General features: G+C 58.3%; 1 protein-coding gene across 1 annotated transcript in view; it reads left to right on the forward strand.

The window, feature by feature from the left end:
• The window catches only part of Nfatc2 (nuclear factor of activated T cells 2), a 113,671-nt gene that overhangs the window by 44,900 nt on the left and 51,014 nt on the right, over positions 1–17,757 (forward strand). Inside the window, exons 4-5 of the mRNA XM_026390988.2 lie at positions 8,091–8,293; positions 9,409–9,581. Of these exons, the coding sequence (XP_026246773.1) occupies positions 8,091–8,293; positions 9,409–9,581 (376 nt within the window). The remainder of the gene's footprint in view (positions 1–8,090; positions 8,294–9,408; positions 9,582–17,757) is intronic.

Here is a 17,757-nt window from a genome sequence, read left to right on the forward strand (position 1 = left end):
CACTTTTCCAGCCCAACTTTGTCTCCTCCTGGGCCTTCCAGGGCACTTAGCCCATGTGATGTCTCCTTCACGGTGAGACGCATTCCTGCAGCCTGGCTCGGGGAGCGGGCGTCCAGGCAGACCGTGAACCTGGGCACTCTTGGCCAGACAGAATGCGGCTGCCTTCTCAGGGCACTGGGGCTATTGATCTATGAGGGAGCCGGGGACCGGATCTGTTCCTTTATTTATTCAACCAATATAGATTGAATAGCTGCTGTCTGCCCAGTACCATCCAAGGAACAGGACGCAGTGACGAGCAGGCCCAGCTTCTAGCAGAGCAATAGAGACCACGAGCCAGTGTGTAAGGTAACACTTGCCCCTAGGAGGAAGCAGGAGCCTGGGGAGCTGTGCGTTGGTCAGGCTACTGAGAGAAGGTCCTGCATCGAGGCAGAGACCAGGAGCATCGTAGGACCAGCCATGAAGAGACCCGGTGGAGGAGTGTTCTAGGCTGAGATGATGGTGTGTGCAAAGGCCCTGAGGTAGGAATAGACTTGGCCCCTGTGGCTGGACCACGTGGAAGATGATGGAGGAGAGAAAGCTGGTGACATGGACGGGCCAGGTTTTGTGGGCCATAATGAGGATTTCGGATTTTGTTCTACATGCACCTGAAGATCACTGTATTTTATACCTGAAAGCTATCCTTTGAGATTATTTCTCCCAACAACCAAGACAGAGAATAGAAATTTTTTTAATAATATTTTTTTATACCTTTATTTATCTATCTGTGGTGCTGAGGATGGAACCCAGGGCCTCTCACATGCTAGGGGCGCGCTCTGCCATGGAGCCCCAGTCCAGCCCCATTGCTGAAAGTCGCCCATCCACAGGTGAAAGCGTGCACCGAAGTGAGCTCTCACTCACTCACTGGGGCCGCGCAGAACCCTGGGTCCTCCCCACAGCCCGGGAGGAGTGCACCACCATCCGGCCACGCACAGAGGGAAACCAAGGCCTGGAGACGCAGACTGGCCTCCCTGCATGATGCCGTGAGTGCGGTGCCCGTGAGAGTCTGGAGGCCGCGCTTCAGGGCCTGGACCTGGACGTTGCTGCCGCCCTGGCTCAGCACGGGGCGCGAGGCAGGAAGGTGCTTGACGGGGCCTGGTCTGGCTTCTTAAAAACAAAACCAAGAAACCCAGCTGCAGCCAGGTCGCTCTGTGGGCTGGGGAGGCCTGCGTGTTTGATCCAGGACTTGCCGGCTCATCTCCTGTGTGACTCAGTCGCTCTTGGGCACAGGAACCAGAGAGGAGGGACGGCTGCTGAGCCAGGCGGAGGGCTTCTGTGGACGGAGCTGGAGGGGCGGGCGGGCGGGCTGCGCAGGCCAGATCCGGGCTCTGACCCCGGAGGGAGCCCCACGGTCCGCGTCTACATCCAGAGGCCCTGGACTGCGGGTGGCGGGCCTGGGTGCAGCCTCTGGCCCCAGGCCCTTGGGGGACCTGCTTCACCCCCATCGCTGCCCACCGGGCCTCCGGCTTCCCCGGGTTTCCAGTGCGACATGGTAATTGGAAACAAATTTAGCGTGTTTCGGCCGTCAGGCCCCTCGCGAGCGTGCTTGCTGTGTGGTAGACGGGTCTGTTTTTAATTTCCAGGGATGTGAGAAATACAGAATGACTTGATTCTTAATTTAGCACACAAGGGGAGGCTGACTCGGGCTGTTTTCAGGCCCCTGCGAAACATCCCGTTCCCTTCCTGTGGCTCCTCGTGTGATCCCGAAGCGCACCTCGGCTGGGGGCGGCCCTTCCCGGGTCCCCTGCGGCTGTGGGACCCTTACCCAGGCCGGGGAGGCTGGGAACATGGCACACGTGGCTCCCTCTTGCACCGTGTCCTGGCGGCCCGCTGGGAACAGGGCAGCCCGGGAGCCAGCTGTCCATCAGCCGAATCCTGCCCACGCTGAGCAGGACAGGCCTGGGGACGCTTTGGTCCCCGTGGGCCAGTGTCACTGGACACTCGGCTCTGTGTTGCGCCGACGGAAGGCGCACAGAGAAGGCGGCCACCTGCCCGCTGCGCCGGCCCTGCGCCATTCACACTCTGAGCGCCTCGGGGGGCACGAGGCCCCCCATGGAGCAGATGAGCTTTGTGCCCCGGTGGCCATGTTCTAGTGGACAGGTAGAGGACAGTGGAGCGACCCCTGCCACACCTGGTGGTGACGGGCCCGGGGGTGGGGGTGTTGCCGCGTGGAGCTGGAGTGGGGGGAGGGGAAAGGGTGTGGGAGCCGAGTGGTGCAGGTGGCCTGGGCGAGGGGTCCTCCGAGTTCAGACTGAGGGGGGAGAGGGGAGGCCTGCGCACCTGGACAGGAGGGGTCCCGAGACCCCGGGCGGGAGTGTGCCTAGTGGTGGCAGCCACAGAGGGGTTGGGGAACGGATCAAGTCAGGTCCTCGGGGACAGGCTGGCACTCTGGATTTGGGGTCCAAGGAAGATTTCTGCTGTTGAGGGGATCTGGGCACAGGAGGGACACGCTTCAGGGGCAGTCCTGAAGATCCTTAGCACCCTGTGGAGAGACTGTGTGGCTGGAGGCTGGGATAGAGGCAGGGAGGCCAGGGTAGAGGCAGGGAGGCCAGGCCCCCTCCTCACCTGGGGCACCAGGTGGAGGAGATGGAGGAGGTGAGGGTGGTGGGAATCAGGACGGGGCTTTGGATGGGCTCTGCGTGGGCGAGGCAGAGGGGGCTTGTGCTGAAGTGACAGATACAGCTCCTCACAGGGACGTGGAGTGCCCGTGGGGTTGCTGAGATGAGTCATGTCGTGCACGAAGCTTGTCTGGCACACGTGTGTGCACAGCTCACGCTGGTTTGGGGGGCGGAGCGGGGTCAGGGGGCCGGGTCTGAGCTTCGAATCTTGCTTCAAAAAAAGTGCAGGGTTTGGGACCCGCGTGTGTCTGTAAGACTCTCCTCTCCGCATGCCCCGGGCCCTTGGGAATCGCCGTAAAACACACCCGGTGGTGGCCCTTCCCTTCTTCAGAGTGAATGCTTTGAGGACGGTACCAATTTCCTAATATTCCTAATTCAACAAAAACGCCACTTAACGTTGTTAATGTCTGATTTTTAGCAAAACCCGAAGCAGTTTGCTTGGCCGGCTGCCATCTGGTAAATGAATCCCACGTTTCGGGCGTGAGCGGCCCAGTCGGGAGCTCCCGGCCTGCGAGGGCGGGCGGCGCCATTCTCAGTCTCCCTCTTTCCCGGCCGTGATCGTGGGCTGATCCTCTGGGTGCTGGCCAGAGGCGGCAGCAGGCCCCGTGCCCAGGCAGCCCAGGACCCTGCGGGCACAGCACCAGGCAGCCCGGGTCACGCCTTACCATGGGGGTGTCCTCGGCCTGGGTGGATGTGGCCATCGTTGGCAAGGAGCCCCGTGAGGTTGTCTCCTGGGATGAGATTTAGTGGCAGGGAGATGGCCACACTTCACCATGAAGGAGGAGAAGTGGAAGGAAGGAGCCCAGAAGAGAGGCCCGGGGAGGGATGCGGGCAGGGCCAGGGGAGGCGCTGCAGCGACCCACAGGACGGGCACCGCGGCCAGCCACCCGTCCTGTGTTTCCAAATGGCTCAAGGTAGGTTTCAAGTATTTGCCGAGTAAAACTGAGCAGGCAGAGCCGTCGCCTGAGACTCAGCTGGATCTGGTCGTTGTGCCGTGTCAACGCCAACTCCCACGCTGCACCCAGTGTGCGTTGACACCATCATCAGGGTGATCACAATATGTAGAAGGAAGCTGAACAAGAACTGGGGGTGAACAGGAGGAGTCCGGAGGAGGTGCGTGAAGGTGCCCTCGTTTCAAAGGCGGTGTTTTCCGATTTGGGCGTCTCTGTTTGCGGCGGTGAGTGGACCGTTCTTACCTTGGTAACGGGGGAGAGGGACGGAGACTGCAGCACTGAGGGGTCTGTCCTTGCATTGGACGGATCCCCGCCGGGAGGCCTGGGCAGTGCTGGGGTTTAGGGCGGGAGTGAGCAGTGGACTCTCCGTACTGTGGGTGACGGAGACGGGACACACCTGGGGTCGCCTCCTCCTGCCTGCCTGGGGACAGGGACCAGCCTGCCTGAACCCACAGAGCGCCGGCTCCGGGGCACGTGGCCTCTTTCCGCTGGACACGGTGCAAGCCTGACAGTGAGGCTGTCACCCGAGTGCCTGGGAGCGGTGGGGTGGTGGCCAGCGACTGGACCTCGCTGTCACCTGCCCAGGGAGGGGCTGCTCACGGCTGAGCATGGTTACGGGGTCCGCCGTGGCCGCGGGCATCTGAATTCGTAGAAAAGCCTTCCCATGGGACGGTGCGCGGAGGAAGGCGTCGTTTATGAACTGGCTCCGGGGAACGGGCAGGGGGTCGGGACTCACCCCACGGCCTTCCCCGAGCTGAGGTGACGTAGCCCAGCCAGCAACGGGGGAGCGGAGCGTCAACTCAGCCGCGGGTGGAAGTCTGAAGCATGCGGGTTCCGGGGCGCTGCAGCGTGGGGCGCCCCTCCGAGCCTGGGAGCATCCCTTCTTCCCCGAACTCCTAAGCAGCAGACGCCCCGGCTCTCCTCTCAGCTGCAGGAAGTGGCTCCTCTTCCACTGGGAGGCCACGCAGCTGCCACCTCCCAGCAGGAGGCCGACCCACAGGCCTGGAGTGACCCATCCAGGAGACCTCACCTTGGCAGCAGCGGGGAAAGGCTGAGGTCTCCCTGCTGCGGGGTCAAGGAGGTGGGACCTTGAGGTCAGAGCGCGCCATCTCAAGCCCTGTGTTTGCAAAGCCCGGATGGTTCAGCTCTGTGAGAAGCCGGTGAAGGGCCACGCGCCCCTCTCCATGAGCTGTGAGGCCGACGGCGAGCGTTCCTTCTGCAGATGTCAGGGGCCATCCTCGGACGCCGTGACTGAGGTTCCCGTTGGTGCGGAGAGCTCGTGTTCAGGTGGACGGGAGGGCACTGAGCAAGGGAGCAGCCCGGCAGACGGGGAACACTTCAGATGGTGACGAAGGAGGCAGCTAGCAAAGCCTTCCTTCAGTTCTCCAGGAAAAAGCCCTGCTTTGAAGCGGTTGCTAATTTTTGTGGTGGAAATATTACCATCCTGGCTGGGAATGTCGGTGCTAAGTGATCCAAGGGATGTCCGCTGGCTCTTCAATTGCTAAACATTGGACACTTGATTCTTGCAAGGTTGAAAGAGCTGGCTCTGGCATTGGGTACACCCAAATAATGTGGTTTGGGAAAGAGCTGAAGATCTGAAAACTAAATGCACAGCGGAAGAGTTATCCAGGCAGAGACAGTGGCTTGTGCAAAGGCCCTGAGGTCAGAAAGGGCTGGGTTTGTCCAGGGAACCAAAGGAGGGCTGGTGTCCACGGAGTCCAGCAGGATGGAGGATGGAGGAGACAGAGGCAGGCCACCACTGAGTTTGGGTTTTATTCTAAGGCCGCAGGGAGTTTTTGGAGGGTTAACCAGGGAAATGCTTGGATCTGATTTGCATTTTTAAAAAGAACATTGAGCTGCCCTATGAATACGGCAGGAGGTAAGCTGGGCGTTGATGGTCCCCCACGGATGTGGTGGCTTGGGCTGGTGTGCCAACAGAAGAGGAAACAGAAGCAGCTGGACTCAGGGCCACGGACGTGACAGGTTTATCTCCAGGTGCTCCCTGGCCGTCTTCCAGGCGTCCACCCAGCGCGCTGCCTGCCCTTGGCAGGGAGCAGGAGGCAGCCCAGAACCGCCGGGCCCCGCCGTCCCGCCTGCTTTTCTTCCCGTGCGAGCCCACGTTTCCCACTCCTGATAAATCAAGCGGAAGAGATGAGCAAACATATTTATCTTGGGTTCGAATGAAAGGCAGGAAAAACAAAACAAAATCTCTTCAGCGCTACCCTCCTTCCTTTTGATTTCTGCCACCTGGTCTTCAGATTAGGGGCTTCTCCCTGGACTTTCATCTTCCCGGGCCTCCTGGGCGGGTGTCGGACACTTGTGTCAATGTGGTGGGTGGCAGCGGCAGATGGAGACGGGCCTCATCCCTTATCGCCCGTCTCTGCGCCTCTCCCGGCCGGGACACAATAAAGAGGAGGATGAAAGGACTCTGTCTGTCCAGACTGGCCAGGGTCCAGGAGAACTTCTGTGATGACGGAGAGGTTCTGTATTCCTGCTGTCCACGAGGGTCGTGGTGGGCGAGCCCTTGAAATGTGGCTAGTGGGACCCGGACACTGGATTTCCAATTTTGTTTAATTTTGTAATTAAAAAAGAGGGTTTTTTGTTTTGTTTTGTTTTCAGTGCTAGGAATCAAACCCAGGGGCACTCTACCATTCAGCTATCTCCCCAGGCTTTTTTTTTAAGTTGAAGACAGGATCTTGCTCAGGTTGACCTTGAGCTTGTGATCCTGCTGCCTCAGCCTCCAGAAGAGCTGGGATCCCAGGCCTGTGCCACCGAGCTGGGAAATCTTGTTTGATTTTAATTAGCGTGTGTGTAGCTAGTGGCTCCTGGGTTGGGCAGCACAGTGCTAGACGTGGGAAGTCACCCACGGCCTTGGCGGCTCTCTTTGTTTTTTAACCTGTGACTGGAGATCCTGCTGAGTTTCCTGGAACTTGGAAGAAGAGTGGGATCTTAGGGAGCTGTCACTTGTCAAACAGCCCTTCAGTTGGCAGAGAAAGGACTGGAGGCAGGAGAGGGTGACTTGAGTGGCCCGGCTTCCTCTGCTGTGAGTGGCAGGAACTCTTCATCAGACTGGAAGATCATCATTCTTGACCTGGGTATTTAAAACTAATATTAAATTTCCCCAGTTTTCAGCAGAACACTCTTCCTATATCATGTGCATGATGTCGAAGTCTCCTCTGACCTCCTTCTCAATCCTGAGCTCCTCCTCCATCTGCTGGACGTGGTCATGGTGTGGTCAGTTTGGAGCGCATCCTTCCATACCTTTTTCTATGGCATAAGTAGAAGTGGATGATCGGAAAACGTTCTGCATTGTTTTATAAGTTGTAGGTTTTGACACATGGTTTTTCTTTCTTTCAACAAGGTATGCTGGATCTTTCTGGGTCACTTCATAGATCTACCTATGATGAATAATGAAGAATGATTTTTTTTTTCAAACCGTTGTGTGTTCTTCATTGCCTGTCATCTCAATCCAGCCTATTGATAAAACTAATTGTTCATTATTCTATTTGTTTTAGCAAACATTTTTTTTTTTATTCATCTGCATGCACGGTGCTGCTGTAGGGTGCATGCTGAGGTTCATGGTTACTGGGTCGGAGAGTGGCTGTTTTTAAATCTGTGTTCTTATTGGCAGCTGCTGTTCAGCGCTCAGGATGGTAGTTAGGCTGGGTCATACTTCTGTCAGCTACACGAGCCCACCTGTTCCTCCACAGTCTCCCAAGCTCTCCACGTTGCCAAGTACCTCTGTGTATGCCAATCCAAGAGGGGACAGGTGGTGTCCTGTGGAGGCTGGATTTGCGCCTCTTTACAGCCACTCAGACCCTCTCTCCTGCCGGTGGCTGCTTCCCTGTGGACTGATTCCTGGCCGTGTTTCTGTCGCGCAGTTTTTATTACTTCATCCAGCACACGCGTCCTAGGGTGCCTACTGTGTGCCACGCAGTATTCTAAGTGCTAGGGATCTTTGTGTGCAGCCAAACAGAAAACATTCCTGTCTCACGGATGGCAGTTTATCTGTGGGAAGAAGACTGAGGTCAAAAAAAAAAAAATCAAGAAAAGAGAGTGTGTTGGGTTGAGTTCGGGGAAGGAGGAGGAGGTGGGAAAAGCCGGGAGAAGTGGCGCCCACGGCCTTTCTCCTGATTGCCGGCAGCCGTGTCAAGGGCTGCTCCCGCCCGGGTTCTTTCTGTGCCCGCTGTGAGGCCACGCTGCCCACAGCCCATCGCTGGCTGCGTTCAGTGCCAGCCTGTCTCGGGGACTGTGCTGCTCATCTAGTGCATCCTTTCTTGAGGCTCCTGGGCATTCCGCGTTGAGGGGATGCCTGTGATTCCCGTGGGCGGTCCCCTCCGGATGGGCACCGGGTGGCTCTGGGTCTCCGTCCATGGTGACCCTGCAGCCCTCCCGGGTTCCCTCTGCTGTGCCGGAGCTTTTCTGGTTGTCAGACCGGGGCCACGGCCACCTGCACATTCACGATCCCGTTTTCTCCCCGCAGCTGCACGGCTACATGGAGAACAAGCCGCTGGGGCTCCAGATCTTCATTGGGACGGCCGACGAGCGGATCCTCAAGCCGCACGCCTTCTACCAGGTGCACCGGATCACGGGGAAGACCGTCACCACCACCAGCTATGAAAAGATCGTGGGCAACACCAAGGTCCTGGAGATCCCCCTGGAGCCCAAGAACAACATGCGGGCAACGTAAGGGCGGCAACGCCAGGCGCCGTGGCTCTGGGTGGGAAGCCGCGGGGCCAGGAGGCGGACTGTGGAGGTGGTGAAGGTGCAGCGGTGGGCGGGGCCTGTCCTTGGAAAATGGGGAGCGTCCACCCTGGGAGGGCACCTGGCAGGGGACCTGGGTGGCCTTCAGGAATACACAGGGCCACAGGATAAACAGCTGGTCCGAGGTGGCCCAGGGGCCAGGACAGGGGACATGCCAGGGTCTTATCTCTGCTTCTGTTCATCGTGGAGGGTCCTGTGTCCTCTGCCGTTTCTGTCAGTTCCCAGTCTGTGGAAGACCCACGCTGATTTCCAGGTTTAAAGTGTTCCATGTGGATGCTTTCCTGGGTCTTGGGAGGGACTCATGAATCTCTGGGTTACAGGATTTGGGGGGAGGTTTAGTTTATGTCCATTTTAAAAAATGTATTTGGCTTAAAGAACTTACCAGGCAGCAACGCAGAGGGCCCAGCTCCGAGGCCAGTGTCCTGTGGTGTAGAGAGGGACAGGCCGCACACGCCTGGACTAACCCATCTTCTCATGAGAAAATAGACTCACACATAGGAGAACGGCAAGAAAGAGGCAGGGAACTCCCGAGAGACGGTCACTGAGATGGAGCGATTGTTAACTTTTTCCTAAATATATCCCTTCCTTTCCAGTCCTCCCTCCCTGAGCTGTTTTGAGACTTAATTGCAGGTTTTAGGCCTTTTAAATACCTCAGTGGGCCTCACCTAACAACAAAGGTGCTCTTACACAGCCCGGCACATGGTCAAGTTCAAGGGAGGAGACCCTACCCGGCACCGCCCTCACCTTGGCCAATGGCATATTTGGGTTTTTCAGATACTTTTGAGAGTAGCAGAGTCGGTGTGAGAAGGTCCCTTAGGCAAGTCGTTTCCCTGGGGAATTTCTCTTACGTCCTAAGCCTTCTCCTTCAGCCACATCTTGGGGCACATTCCGGCTGAGGTCCCGTGTGTGTGTGGCAGGGCCTGTCCCCGGCGGCCAGCGGCACCGGTGTATCAGAGAGCTGCGGAAGGTGGTTTGGTGGGTGACCCCTCCTGTTCCCCAAGTCTCGGGGTTGTCAACCGGGCTGTCCACTCCTGCAGCATCGACTGCGCGGGGATCCTGAAGCTGCGCAATGCCGACATTGAGCTGCGCAAGGGCGAGACGGACATCGGCAGGAAGAACACGCGTGTGCGCCTGGTGTTCCGCGTGCACATCCCCGAGGCCAGCGGTCGCATCGTCTCCCTGCAGACGGCGTCCAATCCCATCGAGTGCTGTAAGTGGGGGCCCCGGGCGGGGCCTGTCCGTGGAAACCGGGGTACGCCAGCGTCCACCCTGGGCAGGGCACCTGGCAGGGGACCCGGGAGGCCTGCTGGGCCGCACAGGGCCACGAGGGTTAACGGTGGGTCCACGATGACCCAGGGCCGGGACAGGGAGCGAGCCAGGTTTTTATCTCTGCTTCTGTTTACTTGCGGAGGGTTTTGTGGCCTCACAGGAAATTAAAAAATAGTACAGATGATGGGGAGCCGTGGCGTTGTTCGGAGGATTCAGAACATATAAATGCTGTTGTGGTGCTAGAAAGGGCCCATGTGGTTGGCGTGAGGGCCCTGGACGCGGTGTCCCCTTCTCCTTCTCCTCCTCTGCCCTTCCAGCGGGAACATCAGCTACAGGACAGCGCTGGTGTCCCCGGGCTCTGCTGCTGCCAGTCACCCTGCTGAGCCCTGCACTCCCAGCGGCTCACGGGACACAGCAGTCCTTGGCCCTGGCCTCTGTCGCTGTCCCATTTTACAGATGAGGAGGGCGGCTGAGGGGTCAGCAGCCAGCCCACCCGGCCAGAGGGCGGCAGGGCTGGGATCTGTTGCCTGAGGAGCTGAGCTCTGTCCCCTCCCGCCCCTACTGTGGCTTTCCTGAGGACTATCTGGTGGCAGGTGCTGGGCCGCCCCAGGGAGCCGGCCACTTTCCCTGCTTTCCACCAGCTCTCGCTTGGCGGGGATAAAGGCCTCCTGCCAACAGTCTGAAGTGGCAGGACACCCCCAGCATGCAGCACGAGATGGCCGAGAGGTGCCATCTGGAAGGACACGGGTCAGGGAGTCCAGCTCGGCCTCTCAGCTTCAGGGCTGCCCTGAGCTTTCTCTGAGGAATTGGCAGGAGGACTTCAGGAAGCTCACCCTCTGCTGTGCTCCTGAAAGCTTACCATTATTTCCAAAAGCACAAAGAAGGAAAAAAGAATGCTGTTTCAGAAAAAAAAAATTGTTTAGATAATATTTTTAGTCTTTCCTGAAGAATCTTCTGTGTTGTGCGGGGCGTGGTGGCGCACGCCTATAATTACAGCGACTTGGGAGGCTGAGGCAGGAGGATTGCGAGTTCAGAGCCAGCCTCAGCAACTCAGTGAGACCCTGTCTCTAAATAAAATATTATAAAGGGGCTGGGGTGTGGCTGAGTGGTGAAGCTCCCCTGGGTTCCATGAAAAGGAACCTTTCACGTTGTTGTGATCATGTTCCGTGTTGTTTCTGAATTTTTTTTATTGGACATTTTTCCACAAATAGGTATCACGACATCAGTTTCCTACAGAGGCAGGGGAGGTGGTAGAAACAGAAGAGGGTTGGGCGGCACCCAGAGGGCTAGAGAGATTGGGGATCAGTGGCACTTTCCCCCTCCTGGGCTGCTCTTCCCCAGCTCCAGCAGGATTCTCCCATGGGAACGTGGACTCAGTGTGGCCAGATATTTGAACTGTAAAACCTAAACCAAAGTCTCCTGGTGTTTTATTTATATTTTATTTTTTGGTACTAGAGATTTAACCCAGGGGTGCTTTACCACTGAGCTACATCCCCAGCCTTTTTTATTTTTTTATTTTGAGACAAGGTCTCACTAAGTTGTTTAGGGCCTCCCTAAGTTGCCGAGGCTGGCTTTGAACTCGCAATCCTCCTGCCTCAGCCTCCTGTGCACAACAGCACAGCTCTGGGTGTTTTAAAGATGGCGACGGGGCCGGGGTGTTCCTTGGTGGTGGAGCTTGTGGTCAGCATGCACCAGGCCCTGGGTTCCGTCTCTAGCACACTCATACGAATTGATTAAAAATGGCAACGAATTTAAAATACTCTGAGGCTCAGGCAAAGCCTGCGAGTGGCTTCTGTTAATCCGAGGTAGTCTTGAGCTGCAGATGAGCGATGGGAAAGCAGCACTGTTTCACACAGGAAGGGCTGAGGAAGACTGGCCCTCGGGGTGAGAAGCCAGCAGCAGGCAGGGCGGCCCCTTCTCTAGGAGAGCAGCCGTTGCTTGGCCTTGGTAGGTCTTGGGTGGAGGGGTGCTCTGCTTTCTTGCTGCCTCTTGGGGGGCCAAGCTGGTGGTGTTTGTATTCTGAGCTGGGAGAGTTAGGGCCCCACAGCAGATACCAGGGGACGTGTGTGGAGACCTTGACACGTAGGAATGCAGACTTCCCCTCACCAACTGTGGTCTCCAGGCTGCCACACCCTGCCCTGGGATGCACCCCACCTGAGGGTGCTGTGGGGAGGTGATGCAGGTGCTTCCCCAATGATCTGGGACATCGTGAGCAGATAAGGTCTTCACTTTCTGGCCTGAGCAGGGCCACCTGCCGAAGCCCGCGTCCCCTCTCTGCTCCTCACGTCAACTTATCTGGCGTCAGTCCAAGTCTTTAAGGATCATTATTAAACCATACTCCTCCTCCACCTAAGGTCATACTCCTCCTCCTACAAGGTCAACGGGGCCTTAGGAAATTGTCTGAAGCTTGAAAATGTGCTTTCTTTTCTTTTCTTTTTAAAAAGCACTAGATTCACCCGCCTGGTTCTGACGGATAAGGAAACTGAGACTTTCTTGGTAAAGTGATTCACCCATTTTCTCTCTGTAGGTGGCAAAGCCGAATCTCCAACTTTCTAGTTCTGTGAAATACCTGCTGCTTTGAGCTTTCTCATAACTCCACCCTTTCTCGTCATACCACCCTGGGCTACCTGTTGGCCACTGTCCCTCTCACCCAGAATCTTGGCCATTTTTCTTTGCTTCTTGGTTCCGTGTTCCTGGCCCAGTGTCTGGTAGTTCCGTAAATGCTTACTGACTGACCGGGTTGCTGTAATCTGTAGGGATACAGTCAATCAATGTCCAGTGACAGTGTGTGAGTGACGTGCTGGCACAGTCGGTGTGCAGTAGGTCATCACTGGCCAGTTGGCTTGGTGTGTGCCTGTTGGAGAGGATGACGTGGTAGGAAACGGAGTGGGCCGGCACTTACTTGCAAGGTTGACTTGTCGACTTGGAAGTTGCCTTTTGTGTGCCCTCTCGGGAAACAAGGGTGAGTTCCCAGATTCGAGAAGAAACATGAACCAGCTCCTGGAGCCAGGCTCGGGGAAAGGTCTGGCTGTGCAGAGTGCGGTTTCCTTCTCTTAGCTCCCACTGCAGCCCGCCCGAGGTCCAGCCCCACCTTGCACACTGGTCTGCGGTGTTGCTGGGGGCTACCCCCCTGCTCCCCAACCCCTGCCATAGTCCCACCCAGACGGTGGCACCTTGCAGGCTGCCATCCTCTGAGTGCCGCCCCACCCCCACTTCTCCGGGGCAGAAGTCAGGGAGCCGCTGGTGTCCTGCCCACAGCAAGCCTCCCTCCTGTGGCCCTCCTGGCCAGCTCAGCCGCCTGCCTCCCGTGCCCAGGCCCTTTCCCTGGCTCTCTGTGGTCCCAGCTTCAGCTCCTGCTCTCTGTTGGCCCAGCAGGCCCTGCCTCCCCGGATCCGATTCCCAGGCTTCCTGGGCAGCGGCCGCTGGCCGCTTAAACATGAGGCGTTTATTCTGTCCTGGGCCCAGAGGCAGAGGCCTGAAGTCGAGGGCCACAGGTTGGCTGCGTTGGGGCCCCCAAGGGAGCTGTCCCAGGCAGCCCTCCCCGCTGCCCGGCCCGCGGTGCCCCTTGGTGTGCCCCGCCTTCTCCTGGCTTACCCTGTGTCCTTTCTGGGACGCTGTCACTGGATTCAGGCCCACCCCATGCTGGATGGTTTCCGACCCATCTTGCCCTGGTTATGTCTGCCAGGACCCTGTTCCACGTAAGTTGTCAGATGGACGTGAGGCTCGGGTGGGGGCACTCCAGCTGCCACCTCTCCTGGACACGTTTCTCGACTCCCCTCCGTCCCCTCCTCAGGTCTCAGGCACTGGGGTCTCTCTCTGCTGACTCCTGGCCGTCACCTCCACCCAGGACACAGGTCCTCAACCTTGTCTGTACCTTAGAATCACCTGTGGGACATCTCTACCCATCTAACCCTCTCTGTGAGTCCTACCTGTTGTGATCCTGTTTTATATTGACCTTATAGATAGATATAAAATGACTGGTGCCAGGGGCCCACGCTGGAGACCCTGATTCTGTTTGTGGGGGGCAGCCTGGGCATGGAGGCTTTCAGGGGTCCCCTGATAAGTCTCATGTAGGGCCAAGTTGAGAACTGCTGACCCAGAGCCCTCCCTTCAGTCCCTTATCAAGGGCACGGTCAGGCAGCCCCGCCCGCCCGCATGGGGAAAGTGTCCTACCCACCCTCGGGCTTGGGTCCCTCTGTGCTCGACAACCCAGGTTCCTCGGCAGTCTCCCCACATACAGGCTGGGCCAGGTGTTTGCAGGGCCTGGCGCACAGAGAAGCCTCCAGAATATCGAGAAGATGAGAGGAAGGCAAGCTCTGCATGTCGCCTAGGGGAGCGGGGAGGAAAGGCAGCCATGAGACAGGGAGGGATGTCCGCAGGCTCAGACTCCCCGTCCCAAGAGAACCTTCCGGAACCTCTCCAGCCATGACTCACCGCAGTTCTGCCCTGCACACGGGCCTCTCTGTACATTGCATTTCAGAAAACACCTAAAGCAATTTTAGACCAAACCCTGCCGGCCGCAGCACAGGACGTAAATTCACTCACTTTACAGGAGGGCGGAGGGAGGGGTGGGTGGAGGGAAGGTGGATTTTGTCTCCCCCTCCCCACTTATTGTTTTGACTGAGATATAATCAAGATACTGTAGATTGCATAGGTCGTAAGCATCCAGCGGATGATTTTTGACAATTTCGAGCGGCCACTGCTCACAGCCAGACCCGGAGCCTCCTTTATTGCTGTCCCTTTGGCCCACCTCCCCTGGGCCCCACATGGAAAGGCAGCCGTGGTGGCTGGAGCTCCTGGAACTTGGTGGGATTGGCCTGTATGTGGACGCCCTTCTGGGTCCCGTTGTCTGTGTTCAGTGTTGTGTTTGGAGACCATGGTGCTGTGGCCTGGGTCAGTGGTTGGTTCTTATTCATGGCTGGGCAGGACTGTAGGAATAGAGCAATTGTTTGTGCCACTGATGACCTTTGGTTTGTCCCCAGGGCTTAGGGACAATGAACAAGGCAGTTCCAGTGTTCCTGCTCAGGGCCTTCCGTGGGCGGGGGCTTTAGCTCTCCTGGGTGGACAGCTAGGGGCAGCCAGAGGACGAGAGGTGGTCTTTCGAGCATCACACTCCTCACCAGCGTTTGGTGTCATCCGTTCTAGAGTGAAATGGGATCTCGGTGGTTTTCGTTTGCTTTTCCTGATGACTAATTCTGGACCCTACTCGTGGGGCTCCTCGTCGCTCTCTGTGCCCTCTTTTGCTCGTTGGGCTCCTCGTATCTGTCTCATCCTGGGTGGCAGTTTTTAACCTGCCCTAGCTGGGACTCCTTGGTCAGATTCGGGTCTTGGGCTTATCTTCCACCTGCACCTTCCATCTTTCCGAGCGATGTCCTTCGAGAGCGGCAGCACGTTATCCTGAGGAAGCCTCGTTGGTCCTTCTCCTTTCTCTAGGGATGGGTGCCCATTGGAAGGGGACAGAGGTGGCCTCTCACATTTTCCTCCGGGAGCATTTGGTTCTGGCTTTGCGGATTGGGGACGGGGTGCTCCTGTGGATGCCGTGTGGCGGGGCCAGGCTCCGCTCTTTCCCCGGTGAAGGGCGGCCCAGGCGCTTTCCGGCCCCCACCCTTTCCCATGCTGCCCCTCGCCACTCCCCCAGGTGCTGCTCGGGAGATGGTGGAAAGCAGCCTGGCTGTAGGCTTTCCTAGAACTCATTCTTGCTGCTTGAAGGAGATTTGTACAGTAGACACTGTTCTAGGCCCCAGGACACAGCAGAGAACACGACCATGTCCCTGTGTCCACAGAGGTCTCCACCTAGTGGGAAACGGGCAGGAAGGAGGCAAAGACGACACCTGAAACTGAACTCAGAGTCATGGGAAATGACAGGGACCGTGGGGGCTGGGGGCTGGGGTGGGGAGCAGCAGCACGAGTCTTGCAGACCTGAGACGGCCCCTCGGAAGAGGTGGCGGGTTAACCTGGATGCAGGTGAGGGGGAGGGTGGTCCAGGTGGAGGGTCCAGAAAGTGCAGAGGCCCTGGGATGGACCGGCCTGGGGACACAAAGCACCCAGGACACTACAGTGGACGGAGGTGGGGGGTGAGACCACGCTGGGGACTTGGGGTTTTATTCTAAGCAAAATGGGAAGCCTTGGCTCCATGAGGCGATCCTGGTTTACAGCTCATTTAGCACAGGGCCTGTTCACAGCAGGTGCGGATAAGTAAAGGTCTGAGGAAAGGGGGTGAGAGGGCCGGGGAGGGGGTGAGGCGAAGGAGAAGGAGCCATTGGCACAAGAGCTCCGAGAACCTGGCTCCTGTGCCCCCTTTCTGGGTGGGAGGTGAAGCAGGGAGAAGCTAGGTGACTTGTGGCTATGTCACACCCATGGGCTGGGTAGCTGAGCGTCTGCATCTGCTGACTCCGGGCAGCAGGGCTGAGCTATGTCACAGCGACAGCTTACTGGGGGCCAGAAGCACAGGTGTGGAGTCATTTCATGCACATCACCAGGCAGCTCGGGCCCCTGTGGGAACCCTCCTGCCCCAGGGCACTGGAGGTCCCTTGAAGGCGTGTGCCTGTGGACCTTGGATGCCTTTTGGGCACTGGGCAGAGAGCATGTTGGCCAGGGAGGGGGTTCGTGCACTGGTGGCTGCAGGGGAGGGGGCCAGCCGCCCAGGGAGCCCAGCGGGTTTCCAGGCCGGGGAGCTCGCTGCCCAGGAGATCCGAAGAAAGTTGGGGCGGCTGGTCTGCTGACGGCCCTGCCCTAGGCCAGTTCTGTGGGAGCAGGGATGGCGTGACTACCCCAGGAGCGCCCTCGGGGTCCCACAGACACACTTGTCCAGTCGCATCCACCCATGCCAGGCCCCAGGAGGCCCATCCTTCAGCTCCTGCCGTTCATCCGCTCAGCACTGTGTGGAGTGCTGGTGACTGAGCGCGGGCGCAGCCAGGGACCAGGGCACAGAATGGAGCACATCCAGCTGAGCTTCAGGAAGGACGGGGACCGGCTGGACCCGGCTCCCAGGAGGGGGCGGGGCTGGGGTTGAAGCCCAGGCTCTGTTCTCGGTCCAGGCTGCCCCGTCGTCCCTCTGTGGGAAGAGAGCTTATTGGTTAGATGAGTTTGTGAGCCTCGGGGAGGGTCTCGTCCTCTGGAGGTGTCTGGAACATTCTACGGGGCGGTGCCTGTTGAAATGGTAGAATAACGATCTGATCAGGAGGGAAGATACCTGCAGCTCTGCAGTGGGTGCCATGGAGACGGAGGAGGAGATGCAGCCAGCCGTCTCCTGGGTGGGTACCGTTGCTCCCCTTCCCAGGAGGAAGTGAGCCGCAAGGAGTGGCCCCACGGCCTGCACTGCCCGTTCCTGCTCTGTGAGTGTCGACAGCCCCTTCAGAGCTGAGCCCACGCGAAGGGAGAATTGGGGCCCTCTGGGCAAGACCTGGGGAAGGGCCAGCAGGGCTATCTGTGGGCCCCACTCACTGCCCCGCAGGGTGAGGCCTGAGGACACACTGTGTCCTGGCCAAGCAGGCCACGTCAAGCCAGGCTTGTGGCCAAGGACAGGGACCTGAGGCAACGACGAGGAGCTCTCACAGCTGTGGAGTTGGCGGCCAGTGCCTGGGCCAGATGATGACCACTGGGAGGGCTGAGGCTGCTCTCGGCCTGTGCCAGTGGGTGGCCTTCCCGCAGGGCCTTGCTCCCGGGGTTTTCAGGGCACCGGAATCCCACAGTCTGGGTCCAGAGCCCTGCTTCACTGAGCCGGCTGCTCTAGGGCATGTCCCCTCTCCGGGAATCTCAGTGTCCCTGACTCCTGAATGGGATGCAAGTCCTGCTTTGAGGTCCCAGCAGCTAACAGGCCCAGCAAGGTGCCCTCACTCCTGAGCCGGAGCTTGTTCGGTTGGGAACAGCTCTGGGGGCTGGTGGCACTTTCGTTCCCATTGACAATGAGAAAGTGGAGGCATGGAGAGTCCCACTCCTGGCCCCAAGTCCCAACGCCAGGTTGTTGCTGGCCTGGGCTGGGGACTCGGCCGTCAGGCTGCAGCAGCAAAGGTGACATGGCCTGGTGACGGGCGTGCCTGACGACATGAGTGGACGTAAGTTCGTGATGTGCCTGGCAGCCGGGCCCCCTAGGTGGCGGTCACTGCTCCGGGTTCACA

The sequence above is a fragment of the Urocitellus parryii genome, chromosome 6, assembly GCF_045843805.1.
Source record: "Urocitellus parryii isolate mUroPar1 chromosome 6, mUroPar1.hap1, whole genome shotgun sequence".
Classification (NCBI taxonomy): Eukaryota; Metazoa; Chordata; class Mammalia; order Rodentia; family Sciuridae; genus Urocitellus; species Urocitellus parryii.